The 23193-nt window shown below is 41.3% G+C and overlaps 1 protein-coding gene across 2 annotated transcripts in view; it reads left to right on the forward strand.

The window, feature by feature from the left end:
• The window catches only part of LOC122550192 (mucin-2-like), a 51548-nt gene that overhangs the window by 23003 nt on the left and 5352 nt on the right, over nt 1-23193 (forward strand). For both annotated transcript variants that reach the window (XM_043690927.1, XM_043690928.1), the window contains one exon: nt 11497-11700. In XM_043690927.1, coding sequence (XP_043546862.1) covers nt 11497-11700 — 204 coding nt within the window. The remainder of the gene's footprint in view (nt 1-11496; nt 11701-23193) is intronic.

The raw sequence follows: 23193 nt of genomic DNA on the forward strand, positions 1-23193 counted from the left end.
AGGAAGGAGACCAGAATTGCACGCAATATTCCAACAGTGGCCTAACCAACGTCCAGTACAGCCGCAACACGAACATGTACTCAATACTCTGATCAATAAAGGAAAGCATACCAAACGCCTTCTTCACTATCCTATCGACCTGCAACTCCACTTTCAAGATCTATGAACCAGCACTGCAAGGTCTCTTTGTTCAGCAACACTGTCTAGGACCTTACCATTAAGTGTATACCTCCTGCTAAGATATGCTTTCCCAAAATGCAGCACCTCGCATTTATCTAAATTAAACTCCATCTGCCACTTCTCAGCCCATTGGCCCACCTGATCAAGATCCGGTTGTAATCTGGGGTAACCTTCTTCGCTGTCCACTACACCTCCAATTTTGGTGTCATCTGCAAACTTACTGACTATACCTCTTATGCTTATATCCAAATCATTTATATAAATGATGAAAAGTAGTGGACCCAGCACCGATCCTTGTGGCACTCCACTGGTCAACCCTCCACCACCACCCTCTCCTTCTACCTTTGAGCCAATTCTGTATCCAAATGGCTAGTTCTCCCTGTATTCCATGAAATCTAACCTTGCTAACCAGTCTCCATGGGGAACCCTGTCGAACGCCTTACTGAAGTTCATATAGATCACATCCACCGCTCTGCCCTCATTATGCCTCTGTTACTGCTTCAAAAAACTCAATCAAGTTTGTGACAATGATTTCCCATGCACAAAGCTATGCTGACTATCCCTAATCGGTCCTTGCCTTTCCAAATACATGTACATCCTGTCCCTCAGGAATCCCTCCAACAACTTGCTCACCACCGACATCAGGCTCACTGGTCTATAGTTCCCTGGCTTGACCTTACTACCTTTCTTAAACAGTGGCACCACGTTAGCCAACCTCCAGTCTTCCGGCACCTCACCTGTGACTATTGATGATACAAGTATCTCAGCAAGGGGCCCAGCAATCACTTCCCTAGCTTTCCACAGAGTTCTAGGGTATACCTGATCAGGTCCTGTGGATTTACCCACTTTTATGCGTTTCAAGGCATCCAGCACTTCCTCCTCTCTAATATGGACTTTTTTCAAGATGCCACCATCTATTTCCTTCATTCTATATCTTCCATGTACTTTTGCACAGTAAACACTGATGCAAAATACTCATTTAGGATCTCCCTCATCTCCTGCGGTTCCATACAAAGGTCGCTTTGCTGGGGCCCTATTCTCTCCCTAGTTACTCTTTTGTCCTTCTTGCGTCTCTGGAAGCGATGTGTGGTGTAGGTAGGCATTGAAAGAGTAATGATATAGGTCCAGGTGGTGTGTGGCTTGGAGCTTAATGCGCAGATACTGGTGTTCCCTAGCACCAGCCACCCTTGTTCTTCTAGATTTATGATGGTTTGGCTCTAGGAGAAAATGTAGTGAGTGGCTGCAGTGTGTCAGCTGGTACATACTGCAGCTAAAGTGTAAAAGTGGTGGAAGACATGAATATTTAAGATGGCAGATGAAGTATCAATCAGGTGGGCTACTTTGCTGATTTTTTTACATGTTCTTATTCCTTCTAAATGCATCCATGCTATTTACCAGGAGACAGTTATGCCCCTTAATCCCATTGATTTCAATATTAGGATTCCTCACTTCCATACTTGAAATTAATGCCGTACTAAAAAGTAAATTTTGGTTTTTAAACAAAAGGGAATTGGATGTACACTTAAAACTAAAACAAAAGTTGCAAAGCTGTGGGGAAGTTCATTAGGGAGTGAAACTAGTTGGTTAAATCATTCACAGATCTAGCCAAATGACCTCTTACTACACTTCGTATTAATATATTATAATATACCTCCAGGTCTTCCCCTCACATGCATATCTTAGAAATGCTGATTGCCTGTTGTGATGAGAGGAGAGGATAAGCAAGGTACGGACTCAGGGAAAGATGGAATCTTCAAGAGAAACAGGCGGGATGAGAATTCAATGACCAACAGTCAGAGTCAGAGCTAAATTCATTAGATCTGACTGGCTTGGTTAAAACTTAAAACAAAGATCTGTACAGCACAAGTTCGGGTCCTTGGGCCCACAATGTTTGCCGAACATGATGCCAAATTAAACTAATCTCTTCTGCCTGTCCTTGGTCCATATCCCTCTATTCCTTGTACATTCATGTGCTAATCTAAAAGTCCCCTATTAAACACCCCTATTATATCTGCCTCTACACCACTCTGGCAGCGGGTTCCAGACTCCTACCACTCTCTGTGTAAAAAACTTGTCCCTCATATCTTCTTTGAACTTTCCCCTCCTCACGTTAAATGCATGCCGTCTAGTATTAAACATTTCAACTCTGGAAAAAAGATGCTGCCTGCCAACTCTATCTGTGCATGTCATAATTTTACAGACTTCGATCAAGCCTCCCCTCAGCCTCTACCACTCCAGCCTCTCCTTAGAGCTCACACCCTCTAATCTAGGCAGCATTCTGGTAAACCTCTTCTGCATCCTCACCAAAGCCTTTACATTCTTCCTGTAATGTGGCAACCAGAATTAAACGTAATACTCTAAGTGCGACCTAACCAAAATTTTATAAAACTGCAACTTGACATCCTGACTCTTATATATACTCGGTTCCCCATCTTGTTGCTTTACAGAGAAAAGCCAAAGAATTGCAGATGCTGAAAATCAGAAATATAAACACAATTTTTTGGAAAATCTCAGCAGGTCTGGCAGCGCCTGTGGAGAGAAATCAGAATTAATGTTTCGGGTCCAGTGATCCTTCTTCAGACCTGATGGTATCTGGGAGATGTTGCTTTTTATGCAGAAGATAGTGTGGAGGAGGGATTAATGAGTAAACATTAGGTGGAGATACAGCACTTATAATGATGTGGTCATATTGTAGATAAAGAAGGTACAGGCAGAAAGAGCATAGGTGACCACCAGACAGAGTAAAAGCATCAGACAAGAGTCTCCTGAGCCAACTCTCTATCATACAGTCTCTTTTTGAATAAAGGGGGAATGGTTTCTCCGGGGAATGCAGTGGGAGCTAAGTCCATGGCATCAGGAGAATCTCAGCTGCACATGGTAGGGGAAGAAAGGAAGTGCAAGGACAAGAATGACAGTGGATTATATTATCAAGGGAACAGATGGATGTTTCTGCTGCCACAGACATGAGAACAGATAATGTGTTACCTTCCTGTTGCCAAGGTAAAGGATGTCACTGAGTGGCTGAAGAGAGAAGGGAGAGCAGGCAAAGATCAATACTAATATAACAGATAAAAAGCAGGCTGGGGCCCTGCAAGCAGAATATAGGGAGCTAGGAAACAAATTAAACATCGGGACTTCAAAGATAGTAATTTCAGGATTACCACCAATGCCACGTGCTAGGGAGATTGGGAATAGTATACAGACGATATGAATGTGTGGCAGGACAGATGGTGTAGGAGGGAATGATTTAGATTCTTGAGACATCGACTGATTCTGGGGATGATAAGACCTATACAAGCTGATGGATGGCTTGTACCACTGCGGGACCCTGATCATGGGGTGATCATTATGCATGGGGAGGGGGGTGTTAAATTAGAGTGGCAGGGGTACAGGTAGGAGAAAGTGAGGTCTGCAGACGCTGGAGATCAAAGCTGAAACTTTATTGCTGGAACAGCACAGCAGGTCAGGCAGCATCTAGGGAACAGAAGATTCGACGTTTCGGGCACATGCCCTTCTTCAGGAAAGGTACCTCAGCAGGGAGACAAGAATGAGGGAATCAAGAATGGAAAGAAAGGATAGATAAGTAGAAAGCAAAATGGACGGTAGAGGAAATGAGTTCAAAATGTGTGTAAAAAATGTCAAAAGGACAAGACTAAAGGCAATATATCTGAATGCATGGCCATGAGGTACACTGATTAACAGCAGAAATTGTTGTACAGGGCAAAGCTGTAAATGCAGTTATTTCCACATGGTTGCAGGGTAACCAAGGCTGGGGACTCAATAGTTATTCAAGGACAGAAAAAACAAAAAAAGGAGGTGGGTAGCAGTAATAATGAAATATGAAATCAGTGTAATAGTCAGAGAAGATGTTAGTACTGGAAATCAAGATGTAAAATCAGTCTGGTGGAGCTAAGAAGTAACAAGGGCAGAAAACATTGTCTCGGGGCCTCCAAATGGTACTGGTGAGGTAGGGAATAGCATTAAGCAGGAAATTAGAGATGCATTCAACAAGGGCACTACAGTAATCATAGCTGATTTTTGTGTAAAGACATGCAGATGCTGGAAATCTGAAATAAATGCAGACAATGCTTGAGAAACTCAGCAGGTCTGGCAGCATCTGTGGTGAGATAGTCTGGTATGACTCTTCTTCAGTTCTGAAGGGGTTGATTAATAATCTTGTTGTGAGAAGCCCTTTAGGGAAAAAATGACCATAACAGAATTCTTCATTTGGTTAGAAAGTGAAATACAAAGCTTGGATCCTAAATTTAAACAAACAAAACTGTGATGGTATGAGGGATGAGTTAGCTGTGATAGAACTGAATAACTTCATTAAAAATGATGACAGCGGTTAATATTTTAGATATTAATGCATGTATTACAGCAATTCTACAGTCCTTCAGCGGGTGGGGGGTTTGGGGGGAGGTCACACATCAGTGCCAAAGATAAAGCTGAAGCATTTTGCAAAAGCCTTCAACCAGAAGTGGATGATCCATTTCAGTCTCCTCCGGACCTCCCCAATACCGTTACAGAGAGTAGTAGGGGCATGGAATGCACTGTCTGCAACACTTGTACTCACCAACTTTACAAGCATTTAAATGGTCATTAGATAGGCAAAAGGACAAGAATGGAATAGTGTAGTTTAGATGGGCTTCAGATTGGTTTCACAGGGCAGTGCAACAACAAGGGCCTGTACTGCGCAGTAATGTTCTATGTTCTATCTCAGATGCAAGTCTTCAACCAACTTGCTCCATGTGATATCAAAAAGTACACTGGATACTGGGAGGAATACTGACAAAGTTCCAGCCACAGTACTTAAGATGTGCTCAGAACTTGTCACAACCTGAGCCAAGCTGTTTTATCACATATATAACATTGGGGCACACACTGCGTCCACAGCTCAGTTCCACAGTGTCACTACAAGTGATGGCCTAATGATATTATTGTTAGACTATTAATCCAAAGATCGTGGTAATGGATTTGCATGCTGCCATGACAGATGGTGGAATTTGAATTCAGTAAGTATCTGAAATTATGAGTCTAATGACAACCATAAAACCATTGTTGATTACTGGAAAAGCTCATCTGGTTTACTAATATCCTTTAGAACAAAGAACAGCATAGCAATTGGCCCTTTGGGCCACCAAGCCTGTGTTGACACATGACTCCTTTCTAAACTAAAAAACCTTTTACTTCAATGTTGTCTGTATTTCTCTATTCCATGTCTATTCATGTATCTGTCCAGATGCCTCTTAAACATCTGCCTCTACCACCTTGTGCAGAAGGTTATTTCCTAAAGAAGGGTTCAATTCGAAAGGTTGACTTCTCCACCTCCTTTTAGATTAAATTCCCTACAGCATGGAAACAGGCCCTTTGGCCCAACAAGTCCACACTGACCCTCCGAAGAGTAACCCACCCAGTCCCAATTCCCTCTGACTAATGCAGCTAACACTATGGGCAATTTAGCATGGCCAATTCACCTTACCTACACATCTTTGGACTGTGGGAGGAAACCGGAGCACCCGGAGAAAAACCCACGCAGACACGGGGAGAATGTGCAAACTCAACACAGACAATCACCTGAGGCTGGGATCAAACCTGGGACCCAGGTGCTGTGATGCAGCAGTGCTAACCCCTGAGCCACCATGCCGCCAAGCCACCTCCTGATTCTGTCTAGTTTGCTATGTTCTTCCAGGCTCCTGCTTTCTACTTTGGATTCCAGCATCTGTAGTCTTTTTGTCTCTACCACCTCCTCTGATAGCATATTCCATGCACTTACCGCCCTCTGTGTAAAAAAACTTGCCTTTCAAGTCTCCTTTAAACTTATCCCCTTTTACCTTAAACCTATGTCCCCAAGATGTCTTTAACCTTGGGATCAGACATGCAATACAATCATTTTAGTTATGATTGTGGATGGTGCAGAACACTACCTAACCCATTAATTGTATTGAACCCCTACCTCTGCCACATTCCTTTACATTCTCCACGCTTGAATAGTTTCCCATAGCTGGTGCCATGATCTGATTGCTCATCCACGTCATCATCAACCACACAGGCCGTAAAAACCTTTTAAGTAGGTACAAGGTTGGTGTCCTACTGTATTGGGATCCCTTTAACTGTCTGAATTGAAAGCTCTCCTATCCCTAATGGCGAACAGAGTTATGCCATGTCCTAACCTAAGGTACGTGACATCTCTGATAATTAGTGTGCATGAGGCAAGAAAAACTCCCTGTTGGTACAGACCTTTGAAAATCACAGTTTCTAAGTTACCTTTTACTACTGATGTTTCCCACAACTCAAGTCTCAAACTGAGGGAGAGGTGATAGTTATATGTGGGTGATAGTGGTTTGGACTTTGCCATATTCAAGATGAATTGATCAAAAGGAAGGTGATGCAATAGAATTTCCATTTCTCTGATTCATTTTGATACAATGGGTTTCCTTTCACCTCTTACTGTATGAATGATTTGGGGGTGCTGGTGTTGGACTGGGGTGGACCAAGTTAAAAATCACACAACATCAAGTTATAGTCCAACAGGTTTATTAGGAAGCACTAGCTTTCGAAGTGCTGCTTCTTCATCAGGTGTTTGCGGAGCAGCACAACCACTTGATGAAGAAGCAGCGCTTCGAAAGCTAGTGCTTCCTAATAAACCTGTTGGACTGTAACCTAGTGTCATGTGATTTTTAACTACTGTATGAATGAGTTGCAACATAAACGAGAGCAGCCAAACTTCTGTTAACATGTATAATTCCTTTATGGGAGAATGTGGCATACAGTGCTATCAGAGGGAAGCCAAGGAAAGGGTAAATCTCCAATTTGATTGTGCATTAATAGAGAAGTACCCTGAATTTGAGCTTTCAATACCAGAAGGATTTGGATGCTTGGTCATGGATCATAGTTATGAATGCTAACAGAATGCTATTGTTGCAAGAGGAATAGAATGTAAAAGCAGAAAGCTTTGATACAGTTAATACAATGCACAAGTAATAAATGCAGTTTTGTTCTCCTGATTTAAAGAAGGAATATATTGAAATTAACTGCAGTTCAGAAGAGGATCACTCAACTGATTCCTGAGATGAATGGGCTAGCTTCCAAGGAAAGGTTGACCAGGTCAGGCCTATATCCATTGGAATTAGAAGAATGCAAGGAGATCTTATTGAAACACATAAAATGCTAAGGGGACTTGACAGGATAAATGATTGTAGGAGAGGCTAGAGTGAGGGGATACAATTTAAAATAAGGGGAATTTCATTTAAGACAGAGGCAAGGGGATATTTTTGCTTTCTGATCGTCATTAGTTTGTGAAAATTTAGTCCACAGACAGCAGTGAAGCTTTTTAAGGTAGAGGCAGGTTAATATTTGACTGGCATCTCATCAAAATTGAATGAGAACTTGACAGAAGTGCATACGATTATGAAGGGTGTAAATGGTATGGACAGGAAGGCACATATCCATTAGTAGAGGGATCAGTAACCAGGGAACTAGAATTAAGGTAAAAGATAGAAGGCTAATAAAAGTGTTGCTGAGAATGTTTTTCACTCAGAGACTACTGTGAGTCTGGAATTCATTGCCTGAAAGGGTGCTTCAGTCAGAAATTCTTGCAACGCTTAAGCAGTATTTAGATAATTATGTTCATTGACAGGGTCATTGGCTAAAAGCTGGAAAATGGAATTAATGTAGCCAGATCTTTGACCAACCTGGACAAAGTGTGCTGAATTGCCTCCTTCCATGCTGCAAACATCTGCAAGCCAATGAGATTCAAGACAGGTAGTCAGGAAAGTAATAATGGTTCCAATTAGATTAGCCATGATCTTATCAAATGGTTGAAGAGATTTTATGGCCTGAATGGCGTACAGTAGAACCCCCGTATCCACGGATTCAGTTTCTGCGGTTTCAGTTATCTGCAATATACTGCGGCCTGAAAATATTACATGGTACATTCCAGAAAAAAATTCAGGGGCTGTTGGAGAGATAAGATTCCCAGTTAAATGAAAAGGTTCGCTACTATTTGCAGTTTCAGGCATCAGCGGTAGGTCTTGGAACATATCACCCACAGATATGGGGGGGGACACCTGTACTTCTAATTTGAGAGAAAGTGAGGACTGCAAATGCTGGAGATCAGAGTCAAAAAGTGTGGTGCTGGAAAAGCACAGCAGGTCAGGCAGTATCCAAGGAGCAGGAGAGTCAACATTTCGAGCATAAGCTCCGATTCCTGATGTACAGCTTATGCTCGAAACATTGACTGTCCTGCTCCTTGGATGCTGCATAACTGGCTATGCTTTTCCAGCATCACACTTTCATACTTCTAATTTGAATGTTCTTTTGTTTACTAGTCCAAAAGCACAGTATAACAACTAGTAATACAACCCAAAAGATTAATTATGTCACATTTTCTTGGTGACCTTTGACAACCTAACCTTTCTTCTTCTTCTGCAGATTAATTACAGCATGGTAAACAAAGAAGAAGGAGGAAAAACAGAAAGAATAGGAGGAGGAGCATTTTGAACGACTATTCTCCACCCTAAATCACTTGCCATTATTTTCAACCTCACCAATTCAGATACATGCACTCAGGAAAAATGGTAGAGAGGGCTTGAGGAATTTACACTGGATGAGTCACAAGCAGGAAAGAGATAGAGAGGAGTTTGAAAAGCATTTTGCCGTTGCTTAGCAACATAAGAATGAAGGGTCAGCACACTCATATATTATGGTCCTTGGTGAAATAAAGGTGGTTTGATTAACACTTCAGATATGTGGTTCTTCAAGGATTGCAGCAGATGATAAAGGTCACAATGGAGCAATATCTGAATATAGTGAAGATATCAACAGATGTCTGTTGAAGTTTATGACTTTCTTCAACTCCTTCTACCAAGAGTGTCTAGGGGTGTTAGATGCCTTTGCTTGGAAGCCATGATGTAGAGGTGCCGGTGTTGGACTGGGGTGGACAAAGTCAGAAGTCACATGACACTGGGTTATAATCCAACAGGATTACAGCATGTGAAATCACAAGCTTTCAAAGTCACTTCACCTGATGGAGGAGCAGCGCTCCAAAAGCTTATGATTTCAAATAAACCTGTTGCACTATAACCTGGTGTTGTGTGACATCTTTACTTGGAAGGACAGAGTGCTACTCTTGGTAGTCTGGGTGGATTGACTGGAGAGAACATTTTTTTTTCTGATTTCCAGACACTTGGGACTAGTTTCCAAGAACTACTACTCGGGCTCAGAAATTAGAGGCAAGTTTCAAATCAACTCTTTGAACTGATCAGTGGCACCTGGTTCCTGAGCCTTTGAACTAGTGTTGTGGCAGAAATCAAGATAGTTGTTTGAGCCAGGCCCTGTATCAAGTCCCTCAGTTATCCATTAAAGGTACTAGAGAGAGAGTGTCAATCTGCTCAGGCAGCTGTAGCAAAATTACAACCCAGAGCAAGAACCTTTACAGGCCTATCACAAAATGGAAGCTACCTCAGAACCAAGAAGCTCACCCTCAGGTTGCACCCTAGAGAAAGCACTACAGCATGGAATTATATCCTAGAGTTGAAATGCCTATTACCAGGGGCATGCATTTAAGGTGAGAGCGGGAAAGTTCAAAGGAGAGGTGAGGGGCAGGTTTTTTTACAAAAAGAGTGATAGGAGTCTGGAACACCAGGGTGGTGGTGGAGGCAGATGCGATGGGGGTGTTTAAGGTACTTTCAGATAAGCACATGAGTATGCAAGAAATGGGGGGATATGGACCAAGGGCAGGCAGAAGGGATTAGTTTAATTTGGTGTTATGTTCAGCCCAACATCATGGAATGAAGGGTCCATTACCGTGCTGTACTGTTCTATGTTCTACAGGTTATTCTGCTATAATGCAATAGTTGTGTTCTTCTGCAACCTCATGCTATAGAAAATCGCACTATGGAAAACCACTATAGAAAATCACACTGTAGAAGATTGCTAATAGAAAATTGCTATACCCATTCAGTAGAAGGTTTGCATTATCCAAGCAAAGTCCACATTTCGTCAATAGCATTATAGCCAATTCGTGCTGATAAAACGTGGGTTATAGCAGAACAACCTGTAAATCTGTGCACTCATTTGAAACATGACAATAATGGGTAAAAATGTTAAACGGGACTTCATAGAACTTTGAACTACTTGAACATCAGTGAACTAATTAATGCTGCTGTCTGAATTAGCTCTCCTGAATAAGGTCTGAGTCCTAAACACAATTGTTTTGTACATTATGAACTTGAATGAGCAAATAATTCAAATTATATAAACAGGAGATATAAACAAGAGATGTAAACAGGACTGCAGTGTCAATACCAGGAGAATGACTAATCTGCCAAAATATTTCCTCACATGGGGAGTGGAGATGCAGGAGGGGGAAACATGGTGTGTAAGTACTGGACCAGATTAGTTGGTTGGAATTGTTTGTTTCTATATTAAGCTTAATTGAGATCTTAATTTCAACTAGATTTTTCTTTGGTTAAGGAATATGAGCTTTGCTTGCTAGATCAAAAACTATTGTCCATCTCTAATTGGCTTGAAGAAGTTGGTGGTGAGCTATCTTCTTGAACACCTGCATTCATTAGTGTGTCGGTACACCCACACAGTAATGTTAGGAAGGGACTTCCTGCATACTGTCCCAGCAATAGTGAAGGAATTAAAAGTATGCACTCCTTCAAGTGAGATCCTCCTGTTGTTGGCCTCTGGATCTCTCATTGCCATCCCTTCTGTAAATTGATAATAATCCTGTCTGTGATATCTATGATAAATGTATCAGAGAATCAGATAACTGAATTCAATGTGGAATTGAGGATATAAAGTAGAGATTCAAAGTGAAGTGCTTATGGAAGAAAACATCAGCTGGTCACATACTAGTCAGATATTTAAGAAACAGAAAGTTGCCAAATAATTAGGAATCTATAAGAGAATTTGGTTTGGAACCAGCCTGTGGAGGAAAAATGGGAATATATTTTGACTGATTCTAACAAAGTATTTACTCTTGGAGAAATAAGGATATCAGAGAACAAAATTTCACAGGTAATGTAACGAAAATTTGGAACTCTCTCAAAAAGGTTGTGGTTACCAAGGTGAGTTGGAGCCTTTGCAAGTGTGATTAATAAATCATTTTTTGATAAGGGTATTGAGGAATATGGATGAAAGGCAGAACGATTGATTTGAGATACAAATCAGTCATGATTTAATACAATGGTGGAACAGGCTCAAGTGGCTGAATGACCTACAATTTATTTTCCCACTCTTACTTTGAAATGCAAGTGTCAGAACTTGACCCATTGAATTTTTTTTAATATTGTGCTTTTTTTGCAGACGTTTTTAATATGACATTCTGCAGAGATAAAGCAGATGGAAACTATGTTGATCCTATTAATCCCAATATGTACTACCAATGTGTTGGAGGAATAACTTACCACGGGGCTTGCCAGACTGGTTTGGTTTATGATGCAGTATCAGATGCCTGTGTCTGGCCATATAGTACCCCAACAACAGCACTGCCACAGCTTACTACACAAGGTAAGGGAAAAGATGACAGTCTTGGGGAGGTATTTGCAAGTAGGAAGAGGGTAAAAAACATAATATGATCTATCAAAATATTCTCTCCTTTTCTGTAATGAAACCATAGAAAACTGTATCACTGAGTTTGTGCTACTGTTCTTAATGCTGAATTGAGTGCAGTATTCCATCTGAGGCTGATTAAGTGGTATTATATAGGTTTAGTATCACCTTTCTGGCATTTGAACTTTCTGTCTTTATTTATAAAACCTCGGATCCTATTTGTTTTATTAAATGCTTTGTTTTAACCTTTCCTGTCACCTTCAAATTTTGTGCTCAAATATCCACATGACTTTCCATTTGAGTCCTTTTTTAAATTGTATCATTTGGCATATTGTCTTCTCACATTTTCTGACTAGAAAGATTCAGGCAATTGAGCACCAATAAATATACACTGACCCAGAAGAGTCTCTACCTCTGAGTCAGAAAAAAGTCCTACCTTCCCTGGAGGTGTGTCTGAGCAGGTTGATTATAAATAACTAGACACTGACCAAAATAATGGTTGTTGAGTTAGGAGATATGTACTTGCAATGTATAAATACTATACGCAACTACATAAGTCTGTCATAATTGGCTTCAGTTCTAACCTTTACCTTTCTGGAATAGAACATGGGTAAAGAGATTGCTTTCAGGTCACTTGCAAATTTAGCAATGATGCCCTCAGTTCCTTCGTCCACATTGTTAATACATAATGTGAATGGTTGTGGTTCCAACACTGGCCCCTGCAGAACTCTATTAGTCACTGGCTGCCATCTTGAAAAGACCGTTTTATCACCATTGTCTGCCTTCAGCCAATCAGCCAATCCTCCATCCATGCCAGCACCTTACTCCTTACATCATTAGCTCCTGTCTTATTTAACAGCCACCGGTGTGGCATTTGTCAAAGGCCTTCTGGAAATCCAAATATATCACAACCACTGCCCAACTTGCTCATTACTTCCTCAAAGAAATCTGACAGATGTGTCAATAATGACTTCCTTTTGATCAAGCCATACTGACTCAGCCATTTTCTAACCATGCACTTCCAAGTCTTCTGTGTCTCATTCTTAATATGCACTCCAAGATCTTCTGAATAACTGAGTTCAGGCTAACTGGCCTATGATTTCCTGTCTTCTGCTTTCCCCGCTTCTGAAACAAGGGTGTTGCTTTAGTCATTTTCCAGTCCTCTTGGACCCTCCATGCCTCCAATGATTCTTGAAAGATCACCACCAATACCTCCACAACTAACTTCTTCAGAACTCTGGGTGTAGTCCATCCAGTCAGGGTGATTTATCCACCTTCAGATCTTTCAACTTGCTCAGCATTTTCTCCTTAGTGATAGCCACTAAATTCAACTCTGACCTCGACTCTCTTGAAGTTCTGGTATGCTACTGGTGTATTGCACTATCTACTGATGAGAAGTACCTATTTAGTTCCTCACCAGTTTCTTTGTTCCCCATTACTACTTGTCCAGTTCATTTTCCAGTGGCCCCAATGCCTACTTTTATCTGGTTCTGATCTTTTAAATATCTAAAATAACTCCTGCAATCTTCTTTTACATTGCTAGCTAATTTACCCTCATATTTTATTCCCCCTTCCCACTGTTATTTTAGAAGATCTCTAATGGTTTGTAAAGGCTTCTCAATCCTCTGGTTTCCCATTAATCTTCATCACAATGCATGCTTTTTCTTTTGCTTTTATGTTATCCCTGACTTCCCCTGTCAGCCATGGTTGCCTCATCCTCTCCTTAGTGTGTTGCTTGTTCCTTGGCATAAATTTCTGCCATTGCTGCTCCACTGTCTTCCCTGCTGGGCTCCTGTAGCCAGCTGCTCCCTCATGTCTTTGTAGTTACCTTTATTCAATTGTAATACTGTTGCATCTGATTCCAGTGTCTCTTTCTCTCTCTCTCTCAAACTGACCCCTAGGGAGTTCCTTCACTTTAAGCTCCCTAATCAAGTCTGCCTCATTACTCATCACCAAATGTAGAATTGCCTGTTTTCTTAGTAAGCTCTACTGCAAGCTGTTCCAAAACACAATCTCATAGTATCCCACAAATTTCTTTTCTTGGGATCTGCTACCAACCTGATTTTTTCAGTTCACCTGAATAGCGAGTTTTGAGAAGATTTGTAGCTCAGGTTGAGGTTCTGGTTGTAGGTTTGCTCATTGAGCTGGAAGGTGTGTTTTCAGACATTTCATCACCATACTAGTTAACATGTTCAGTGAGCCTCCAGATGAAACATTGCTGCTGACTCCTGTTTTCTATTTATATGTTTGGGTTTCCTTGGGGTGATGATGTCATTTTCTGTTCTTTTTCTCAGGGGATGGTAAATCGGGTCCAAGTCAATGTGTTTGTTAATACAGTTCTGATTGGAATCCCACGTTTCTAGGAATTCTCGTGCATGTTTCTGTTTGGCTTGTCCTAGGATGGATGTGTTGTCACAGTCGAAGTGGTGTCCTTCCTCATGTGTATGTAAGGATACTACTAGTGAGAGAGGGTGGCTACTTTTCTGCCTGTTTGTCCAGTGTAGTGTTTGTTACAGTCCTTGCACAGTATTTTGTAGCTGACATTAGTTTTGCTTATTGTCTGTACAGATTCTTTCAAGTTCATTAGCTGCTGTTTTAGTGTGTTGGTAGGTTTGTGGGATACCATGATACCAACCTCCAGATATACCACATACATCCTCCACCATTTCCGCCAGCCACAAACAGACCCCACCACCAGAGATATATTTCCCTCCCCACCCCTATCTGCATTTCAGAGAGACCATTCTCTCTGCAACTCCCTTGTCAGGTCCATGCCTCTCACCAATCCACCCTCCTCTCCCGGCACCTTCCCCTGCCACTGCAGGAAGTGCAAAACCTGAGCCCACACCTCCCCCTTTACCTCCATCCAAGGCCCCAAAGGACCCTTCCACATCTGATAGAAATTTACCAGTACTTCAACACACATCGTCTACTGCATCTGTTGCACTACATCGGGGAGACAGGATGTCAACTTGCGGATCTTTTCAGAGAACATCTCTGAGAACACCCGCACTAAACAACCCCACCACTTCGTGGCTGAACACTTTAATTCCCCCTCCCACTCCGCCAAGGACATGCAGATCCTGGGCCTCCTCCATCGCCAAACCCTAACCCGACGCCTGGAGGGAGAACGCCTCATCTTCCATCTTGGGACACATCAACCACATGGGATCAATGTGGATTCCACCAGTTTCCTCATCTCCCCTCTCCCCACTTTATCCCAGTCCCAACCTCCCTACTCGGCACCACCCTCTTGAACAGTTCTATCTATCCATCTTCCTTCCTACCTATTCGCACCAACCTCCGCTCTGACCTATCACTTTCACCCCCAACTTAATTTACCTATCGCATTCCCAGCTACCTTCCCCATATCCCCTACTCCCTCCCATTTATCACTCAGCCCCCTTGGCCCATAAGCCGCATTCCTGACGAAAGACTTATGCCTGAAATGTCGATTCTCCTGCTCCTTGGATGCTGCCCGACCACTTGTGCTTTTCCAGCATCTCACACTTTGACTCTGATCTCCAGCATTTGCAGTGCTCACTTTCTCCCTGTCATTTCGACAGGTCATGTTTCCTTCTCAGTAGTTCTCAGCCCTGATCCCCTTGTGGCTACATCTCTGGATGCCCATAACCTCACACCCACCAATTTTACTGGAAGCTCATTTCCCTTGTTTTGTATACTGTGTGTATTTAAGTGCAACACCTCAGTCCTGCAGCATCCTTGGAGAGACAACAAGATAACGTTTCAAGTCTAGATGACTTTTCATCAAAGCTCTGATGCTACCTAACCTGCTGTGACTTACAGCATTTTTTGTTTTCAGCACAGATTCCAGCATCTATAGTCATTTGCTCCTACCCTCAGTCCAGCATTCACTGTCACCTTCTCACAGTTGTTGCCTTATCTCCTGAGCCTGACGTTATATTTCTGGGCCATTCCATAATCCCAGTCCTATTATTCATATTGAAATCATAATAACCTCTGCTGACCCCACCCCTGCCCCTTTATAACCTTTTTGTTTATAATTTTACATGCAACTGCATCTACAACACCACCTCCACCATCCAACTTTAAAGTCCTATCCACAGCCCTAATTATGCGTTTTGTCAGGACTCTGGTCCCAGCATGATTCAGATGGAGCTTATCCCATTGGAACAGTTCCCTCCTTCTGGTGCCAATGCCCCATGAATGATGTGGATCTTGGTATGAAAAATGTGTTGCTGGAAAAGCACAGCAGGTCAGGCAGCATCCAAGGAGCAGGAGAATCGACGTTTCGGGCATAAGAAGGGTTTATGCCCGAAAAGTCGATTCTCCTGCTCCTTGGATGCTGCCTGACCTGCTGCGCTTTCCTGCTCCTTGGATGCTGCCTGACCTGCTGCGCTTTTCCAGCAACACATTTTTCAGTTCTGATGTCCAGCATCTGCAGTCCTCACTTTCTCCTAGCAGATCTTGGTATGGCAAAGTACAATTTTAAAGTTTGCGGATGTCACAAAAGTTGGAGGAATTGCAAATTGTGAGGATAATAATGTGGACCTCCAAAAGGACATTGGGCAGATACATTTCAATGTGGAGAAATATGAGGTGATCCACTTTGGTTGAACATTGAAAGGCAATCTAAAATAAAGGTACAATTCTAATGGGTTTGCAGAAGCTAAAGGACCTGGGTATATATGTGCATAGGTAAACGCTTCAGGCTCTCTGCCTTTATTCCTGATGAAAGGCTTTTGCCCGAAACGTCGATTTTGCTGAAGCTCCTCGATGCTGCCTGAACTGCTGTGCTCTTCCAGCACCATTGATCCAGAATCCTATATATGTGCATAGATCATTGAAGGTGCAGGACAGGTGGAAAGAGCAGTGTTCTCAACTTTATTCAAAGGGGTTCAGAGTACAAGAATAAGGAGGTGATGTTGAACTTGTATAAGACACTCATTAGACCTCAGTTGGAGTGTGTACAGTTGTGGGTGTCTTATTACACCAAAGATGTGAACATATTGGACAGAGTGCAGAAGTGAGTTACAGGAATGACTACAGGTATGAGGAACTTTAGTTCTGAGAATAGTTTGAAGAAGTTTGGATTGTCCTCCTTAGAGTGAAGAAGGCTAAGAGGAGAATAAACAAGGTGTTCAAAATGATGACTAGGTTGGACAATGTAGATAGGGAAAAGCTAACCCTGCTAGTAAAAGAGAAAGCAACAAGAGGGTATCAATTTAAAATGATCTGTAAACAAAGCAAGAGAGATGTGAGAAAAGCCTTTTTACACAGCAAGTCACTAGGGTTAGAACATATTGCTTGGAAATGTAGTGGAAGCAGGTTCAATCCAGGCATTCAAAAGAGTGTTGATGATTATTTGGATAGAAATGGTGTGCAGGGATATGGCAAAAAGGGAGGGGTTTTGGCACTAGTTAATAGAACTGGTGCAGGCAGGATGAGTGAATGGTTTTCTTTTGCTCTATAACAGTTATGTGATTCTATAAAGTGATACTGAGCCAAAAATGTAAGGTTAAGCTCAAGAATACCAAATTTCAATGTATGTCTACTCCATGAGAAACAGGCTGCTGACTGGTTTACAAAAAGGCTCTGATTGTTTGAGGCAATACCGTGGAAAATGCATCAGAGAACAGTTATCCCAAGTTAAAAAAAAATTAAACCGCATATGTTGGAAATTAAATTTGCAAGCAGATGATGAATATTAATTGGGGATTCACTTGAGACTGTTATAAATAAACACAGTATTTAGGGCCCTCTTATGGCACAGTGGTAGTGTCCCTTCCCATGGAACGGGAGCCACAAACTCAAGTCCTGCCTACTTCATAAAATGAAAAACAAAAGCTGCAGATGCATGAAATAAGAAACAAAAACAAAAATTGCTGGAAAAGCTCAGTAGGTCTGGCAGCATCTGTGGAGAAAATCAGAATTTACATTTTGGATCCAGTGAAACTTCAAGTGGAACTGAAATGTTAACTCTGATTTCTGTCTACAAATGTTGCCAGCAATTTCTGTTTTGTTTCTGATTTCATACATCTGCAGTTTTTTTTTCATTTTTTATGTAATAATGTAACAGAGTAATAACATCTCTGAACAGATTGATGAGGAAAAAAAAGGTTAAAAAAAATAAGTATAGTCTAAAATTGTGGTTAATGGGTTAGGAGGTGTATTCCTGTTATGGTTAATTCTGTAAATAAATGAAGCATGTAAAATTGGTTCCAGTCCTATCTTTCACCAGCTTGTTTTCCTGAGAATAGCCTATAGCTATTTTCTTCACTGTTTACTACATTTTCAAGTTTTGTGTCATCTGCAAACTTCTTTTCTACTAGACTTGAAATGATTGAGTTTAGTAAGGGGGAGGTGTCATCAATTCTAGAAGGTGTGAAAGTAGATAAGTCCCCTGGGCTGGATGGGATCTTTCCAAGAATTCTCTGGGAAGCTAGAATGGAGTTGGATGAGACTTTGGCCTTGATCTTTGAGCCGTCATTGTCTACAGGTTTAGTACCAGAGGACTGGAGGATTGTAAATGTTGTGCCCATGTTCAAGAAGGGCAGTGGAGATAACCCAGGTAATTATAGCCCGGTGAGCTTTATGTCTGTTGTCGGAAAAGTTTTGGAAAGGGTTATAAGAGATAGGATTTATAATCAACTAGTAAGCAACCATTTGATTGGAAATAGTCAACATGGATTCATCAAAAGCATTTTGTGTCTCACAAACCTCGTTAAGATTTTTGAGAAGGTGACCAAGCATGTGGATGAGGGTATGGCAGTTGACGTGGTGTACATGGACTTCAGCAAAACCTTTGATAAGGTTCCACATGGTAGGCTATTGGAGAAAATGTGGAGGCATGGGATTGGAGGTGATTTAGCAGTTTGGATTAGAAACTGGTTTTCTGTAAGAAGGCAACAAGTGGTGATTGATGGAAAATATTCAGCCTGGAGTCCAGTTACTAGCAGTGTACCATAGGGATCTGTCTTGGGAACATTGCTGTTTGTCATTTTTATAAACAATTTGGATACAGGCATAAGTGGATAGGTTAGTAAGTTTGCAGATGATAATAAAGTTGGTGGGCTGGTGGACAGTGTGGAAGAATGTTGCAGGTTGCAGACTTGGAAAAACTGCAGAACTGGGCTGAAAGGTGGCAAATAGAGTTCAATGCAGATAAATGTGAGGTGATTCACTTTGGGAAGAATAACAGGAATGCAGAATAGTGGGTCAACAGAAAGATTCTTGGTAGTGTGGATATGCAGAGTGATCTTGGTGTCCATGTGAAGATCTCGACCCCCGGGAGGGGTGTCTCAGTTCTGTGATCAGTCAAATAAACAACAGGAATGCGGTTTGCTTCAGCAAAGTTTCACAGTTTATTTTGACGAAGGGCACAGGTTTGTCCAGCAACACAGAGCTTAATAGCTTCTGTGTTCCTTGGAGAAACTGTGCAATTTCACTTAGAATAAAACATTTTTAAATGTGTTTTATAAGAAATAGTATAGCCTTAATTACAGAATAAATCCAATAAAATGTAATAAATGACATAATGGACAGCAGGTTAACCCAATGATATTTTCTGGAAAACAAAGCTGTTTACTACACATTTACCTCTCCCTGACTGCATTTCAAGATTAATTAAAATAGTTAGTAATGTCCTATCTAGCTTAGGTAATTCCAAGCCGTGAAGGGTCAATTGTTCTGCTTTATCTTTAATTCAGTTATCTCAGCAATGCAGGAATGCAGCCTTTAGCAGGGTGAGAAGCCAATTTAAACACAGCCTGAAGCCATTTTGTGATGTTACTTTGTATTAAGAAGCCATTTTGTGGTTAGTAAAAGCATGCATAAAAAAACGGTTACTCTTGACAAAGGTCTAATTCCAGATTTTAGATTCTCACATGCGCATAGATCCCTGAAAGTTGCCATCCAGGTTGATAGTGCTGTTAAGAAGGCATACGAAGTATTAGGGATTGAGTTCCAAAGCCATGATGTCATGCTGCAACTGTATAAAACGCTAGTGCAGCCTCACTTGGAGAATTGTGTGCAGTTCTGGTTGCCCCATTACAGGAAGGACGTAGAAGCACTGGAAAAGGTACAGAGGAGATTTACCAGGATGTAGCCTGGTCGGAAGTGAAGGTCTTATGAGAAAAGGCTGAGGAACTTGGGTCGGTTCTCATTGGAGAGAAGAAGGCTAAGAGGTGATTTAATAGGGACATACAAGATGATCATAGGATTTGATAGGGTGGACAGTGAGAGTCTTTTTCCTAGGATGATGCTTGTACAAGGGGGCATAGTTGCAAATTAAGGGGTGATAGATTTAAGACAGATGTTAGAGGCAGGTTCTTCACTCAGAGAATGAATGTCCTGCCTGCCAATGTCATAGAGATGTACAGCATGGAAACAGACCTTTCGGTCCAACACGTCCATGCCGACCAGATATCCCAACCCAGTCTAGTCCTACCTGCCAGCACCCGGCCCATATCCCTCCAAACCCTTCCTATTCATATATACATCCAAATGCCTCTTAAATGTTACAATTGTACCAGCCTCCACCACTTCCTCTGGCAGCTCATTCCATACCCGTACCACCCTCTGTGTGAAAAAGTTGCCCCTTTGGTCTCTTTTATATCTTTCTCCTCTCACCCTAAACCCTCTAGTTCTGAACTGCCTGACCCCAGAGAAAAGACTTCGCCTATTTACCCTATCCATGCCCCTCATAATTTTGTAAACCTCTACAAGGTCACCCCTCAGCCTCCGACGCTCCAGGGAAAACAGCCCCAGCTTGTTCAGCCTCTCCCTATAGCTCAAATCCTCCAACCCGGGCAACATCCTTGTAAATCTTTTCTGAACTCTTTCAAGTTTCACAACATCTTTCCGGTAGGAAGGAGACGAGAATTGCATGCAATATTCCAACAGTAGCCTAACCAATGTCCTGTACAACCACAACATGACCTCCCAACTCCTGTATTCAATACTCTGACCAATAAAAGAAAGCATACCAAATGCCTTCTTCACTATCCATTAACTTAGACACATTAGGGGATTTAAGCAGTCCTTGGATAAGCATACGGATGATGATGGGATAGTGTAGGGTGATTGGCTTAGATTAGTTCACAGGTCGACGCAACATCGAGGCCCTAAGGGCCTGTTCTGTGCTGTATTGTTCTATGTTCTATATTGTATTTGTGTGTCACCAATTTCAAGTCATTAATGTATATCAAAAGATGCAGCAGCCCCATATTGAACCTTGCAGAACTCCATTCTATACCTCCCTTCAATTTAAAATATCTCTGTTCACCCAACTCTATGTTTTTGTCCAATTTCTAATCAATAACAAAAAAAATGAAGCAAGTTGCACATTGCAAGAAATCACAGGTAATCTGAGTTCTGCTTTTGCAGCTATTTCAATTTATTATTTATTGAGGGAATTGATAACTTGTTCTTAATTTCTTTTTTCTCTGCTCTTGACTTCCCCTCTCGGTCAATGAGTGTTGCTGCTTCTGAGTAATGACACTGAGATTAAATCAGACATCACCTAATTGAATGTCAGAGTAGGCTAGGCAATTGTACCCCTTGGTAATTGAGTCTGGATTAGAATAGTGCTGAAAAAGCACAGCAGGTCAGGCAGTATCAGGAACGAAGGGCTTTTGCCCCAAAATGTCAATTTTCCTGCTCCTCGGATGCTGCCTGACCTGCTGTGCTTTTCCAGCACCACTCTAATCCAGACTCGGGTTTCCAGCATCTGCAGTCCTCGTTTTTACCCTTGATAATTGATCCTAGTAACTGCCCTATTATCGAAGAATGGTCAATTCCATAGAGGTATATAATGAGATAGAAAATAATGGATTAATAAAGAAAGTTGTTATTAAACTGATAGTGAACAAGATGCTTTAAATAATCAGGTATATCTGAGATGTTGGATATAATTAGGAATATTTTGGATAGATTCATTGTGACCAATCTTTCTTGCTGGTATTAGTCTTGGTTTCCGATACATGTATGGAAGAATGCCCACATGATGTGTTAAACAGAAGATAGACTTAATCTTGATGAACAGTAAATAGGTTTATTACATATAAATATGTGACAGTCTCTAATGAGACATCTTGCTCAATATAAGAGTAAGTTCACATTACAACAACTAAACATGTTCACACAGTCTTGATAACATGCGCAGACCAGAGCAGAATCAGTTAAGACATTCGATAGCTCCTCCCAGGTACACCTTTATATACTGATAGGCAGAACTTATCTTGTGATATTAGTTAATCTTTTCAGGTACTACCTGCCTTATCCAAAATAAATAAGGAGAAATTGCATCCTTTAGTGAAAGACTCAACATCCAACAGTCACAAAGCGTTCGGTGGTGGGTGTACCACGGCCTGAATTTGCATGTCGTTGTGCATGTTTGCATGTTTATAGTTAGTATAGTGTATATGTGTGTTTAGACTACTTACCGGGTTTTGAAGGGTTAAAAATGAAGCCATCTTTTGGTATTGATAGTTCATTTTTTTTAAGGTGGGAGATATCACAAAGCTGGTCCATTATTTTTGAAGGAGACTCTGTACTTGATTTTTTTCAGAGGGGCAATAAACCAGGCCGGGCTCCAATCAATCTGGTTTGGTACAGAGATGAAAAGGATTTTGAGAGGCCTTTTGTTTATACGTAAACAGACGAGACTTCAGGCCAAGGTGGTCATGTTTTAGAAGTGACCTGTATAAAGAAAGGGGAGTGGTCAGCTTTCTAGCTGAGCTGCGCAGTTTAGTTCAGTCTGACCGTGAGAAGTTCAACAGGGAGCTGTGTGGAAACTGTCTCTCTCTCTTTCTGATCTTCAACATCAACCTGTCAGCATGTGTTCCATTTATACTAGTTTTTACAGGGAATTTGCTTATTGGGACTGTTGTGTATATTCGGAACAGAATAATTTAGTTGGATAGGCTAAGTTCTGTAGGGGTTCTTTATTCTGTTCTTTGTGTTTCATTGTATAATTTTGTGAATAATTTTTTTGTCTGTTTTAAAATCTAGTAGTCAACCCAGCTATTTTACTCTGGGTAATTTTCACTGTACACTTACTGAAATAAATTGCAAAGTTATGGTTTGGGGCTGCCTGCTTAAGAATGTTTTGGGTGGTCTGGCCTAGTCCATAACACAACTGAAGAAAATTTAAGATGCTTAGAAAAGAATTGGAGAAGGAATGAGATTTCTTCTTTTTATCCAGTGAGTTACCATGAGTCACTAAGAGGATGATGGTATAAATTCATCAGTGTGTTTCAAGAGAAAGAATTGTAAGGTTATGGAGAATGGGGAACAGAAATGGGACTAATTATATAGATCTTTCTAATAGGAGAAACAGGCATGATGAACTCCTGTGCGTTAACATTGAATGATTTGCCTCATTCATTTAAGATCAGATGCACCAAGTTTCCAAAATTGTCTGGAATGCAGAACAATGAGTCTGATCATTTAGTTTTTCTGATGTAA

The sequence above is a fragment of the Chiloscyllium plagiosum genome, chromosome 5 (genome assembly GCF_004010195.1).
Source record: "Chiloscyllium plagiosum isolate BGI_BamShark_2017 chromosome 5, ASM401019v2, whole genome shotgun sequence".
NCBI classification, from domain to species: domain Eukaryota; kingdom Metazoa; phylum Chordata; class Chondrichthyes; order Orectolobiformes; family Hemiscylliidae; genus Chiloscyllium; species Chiloscyllium plagiosum.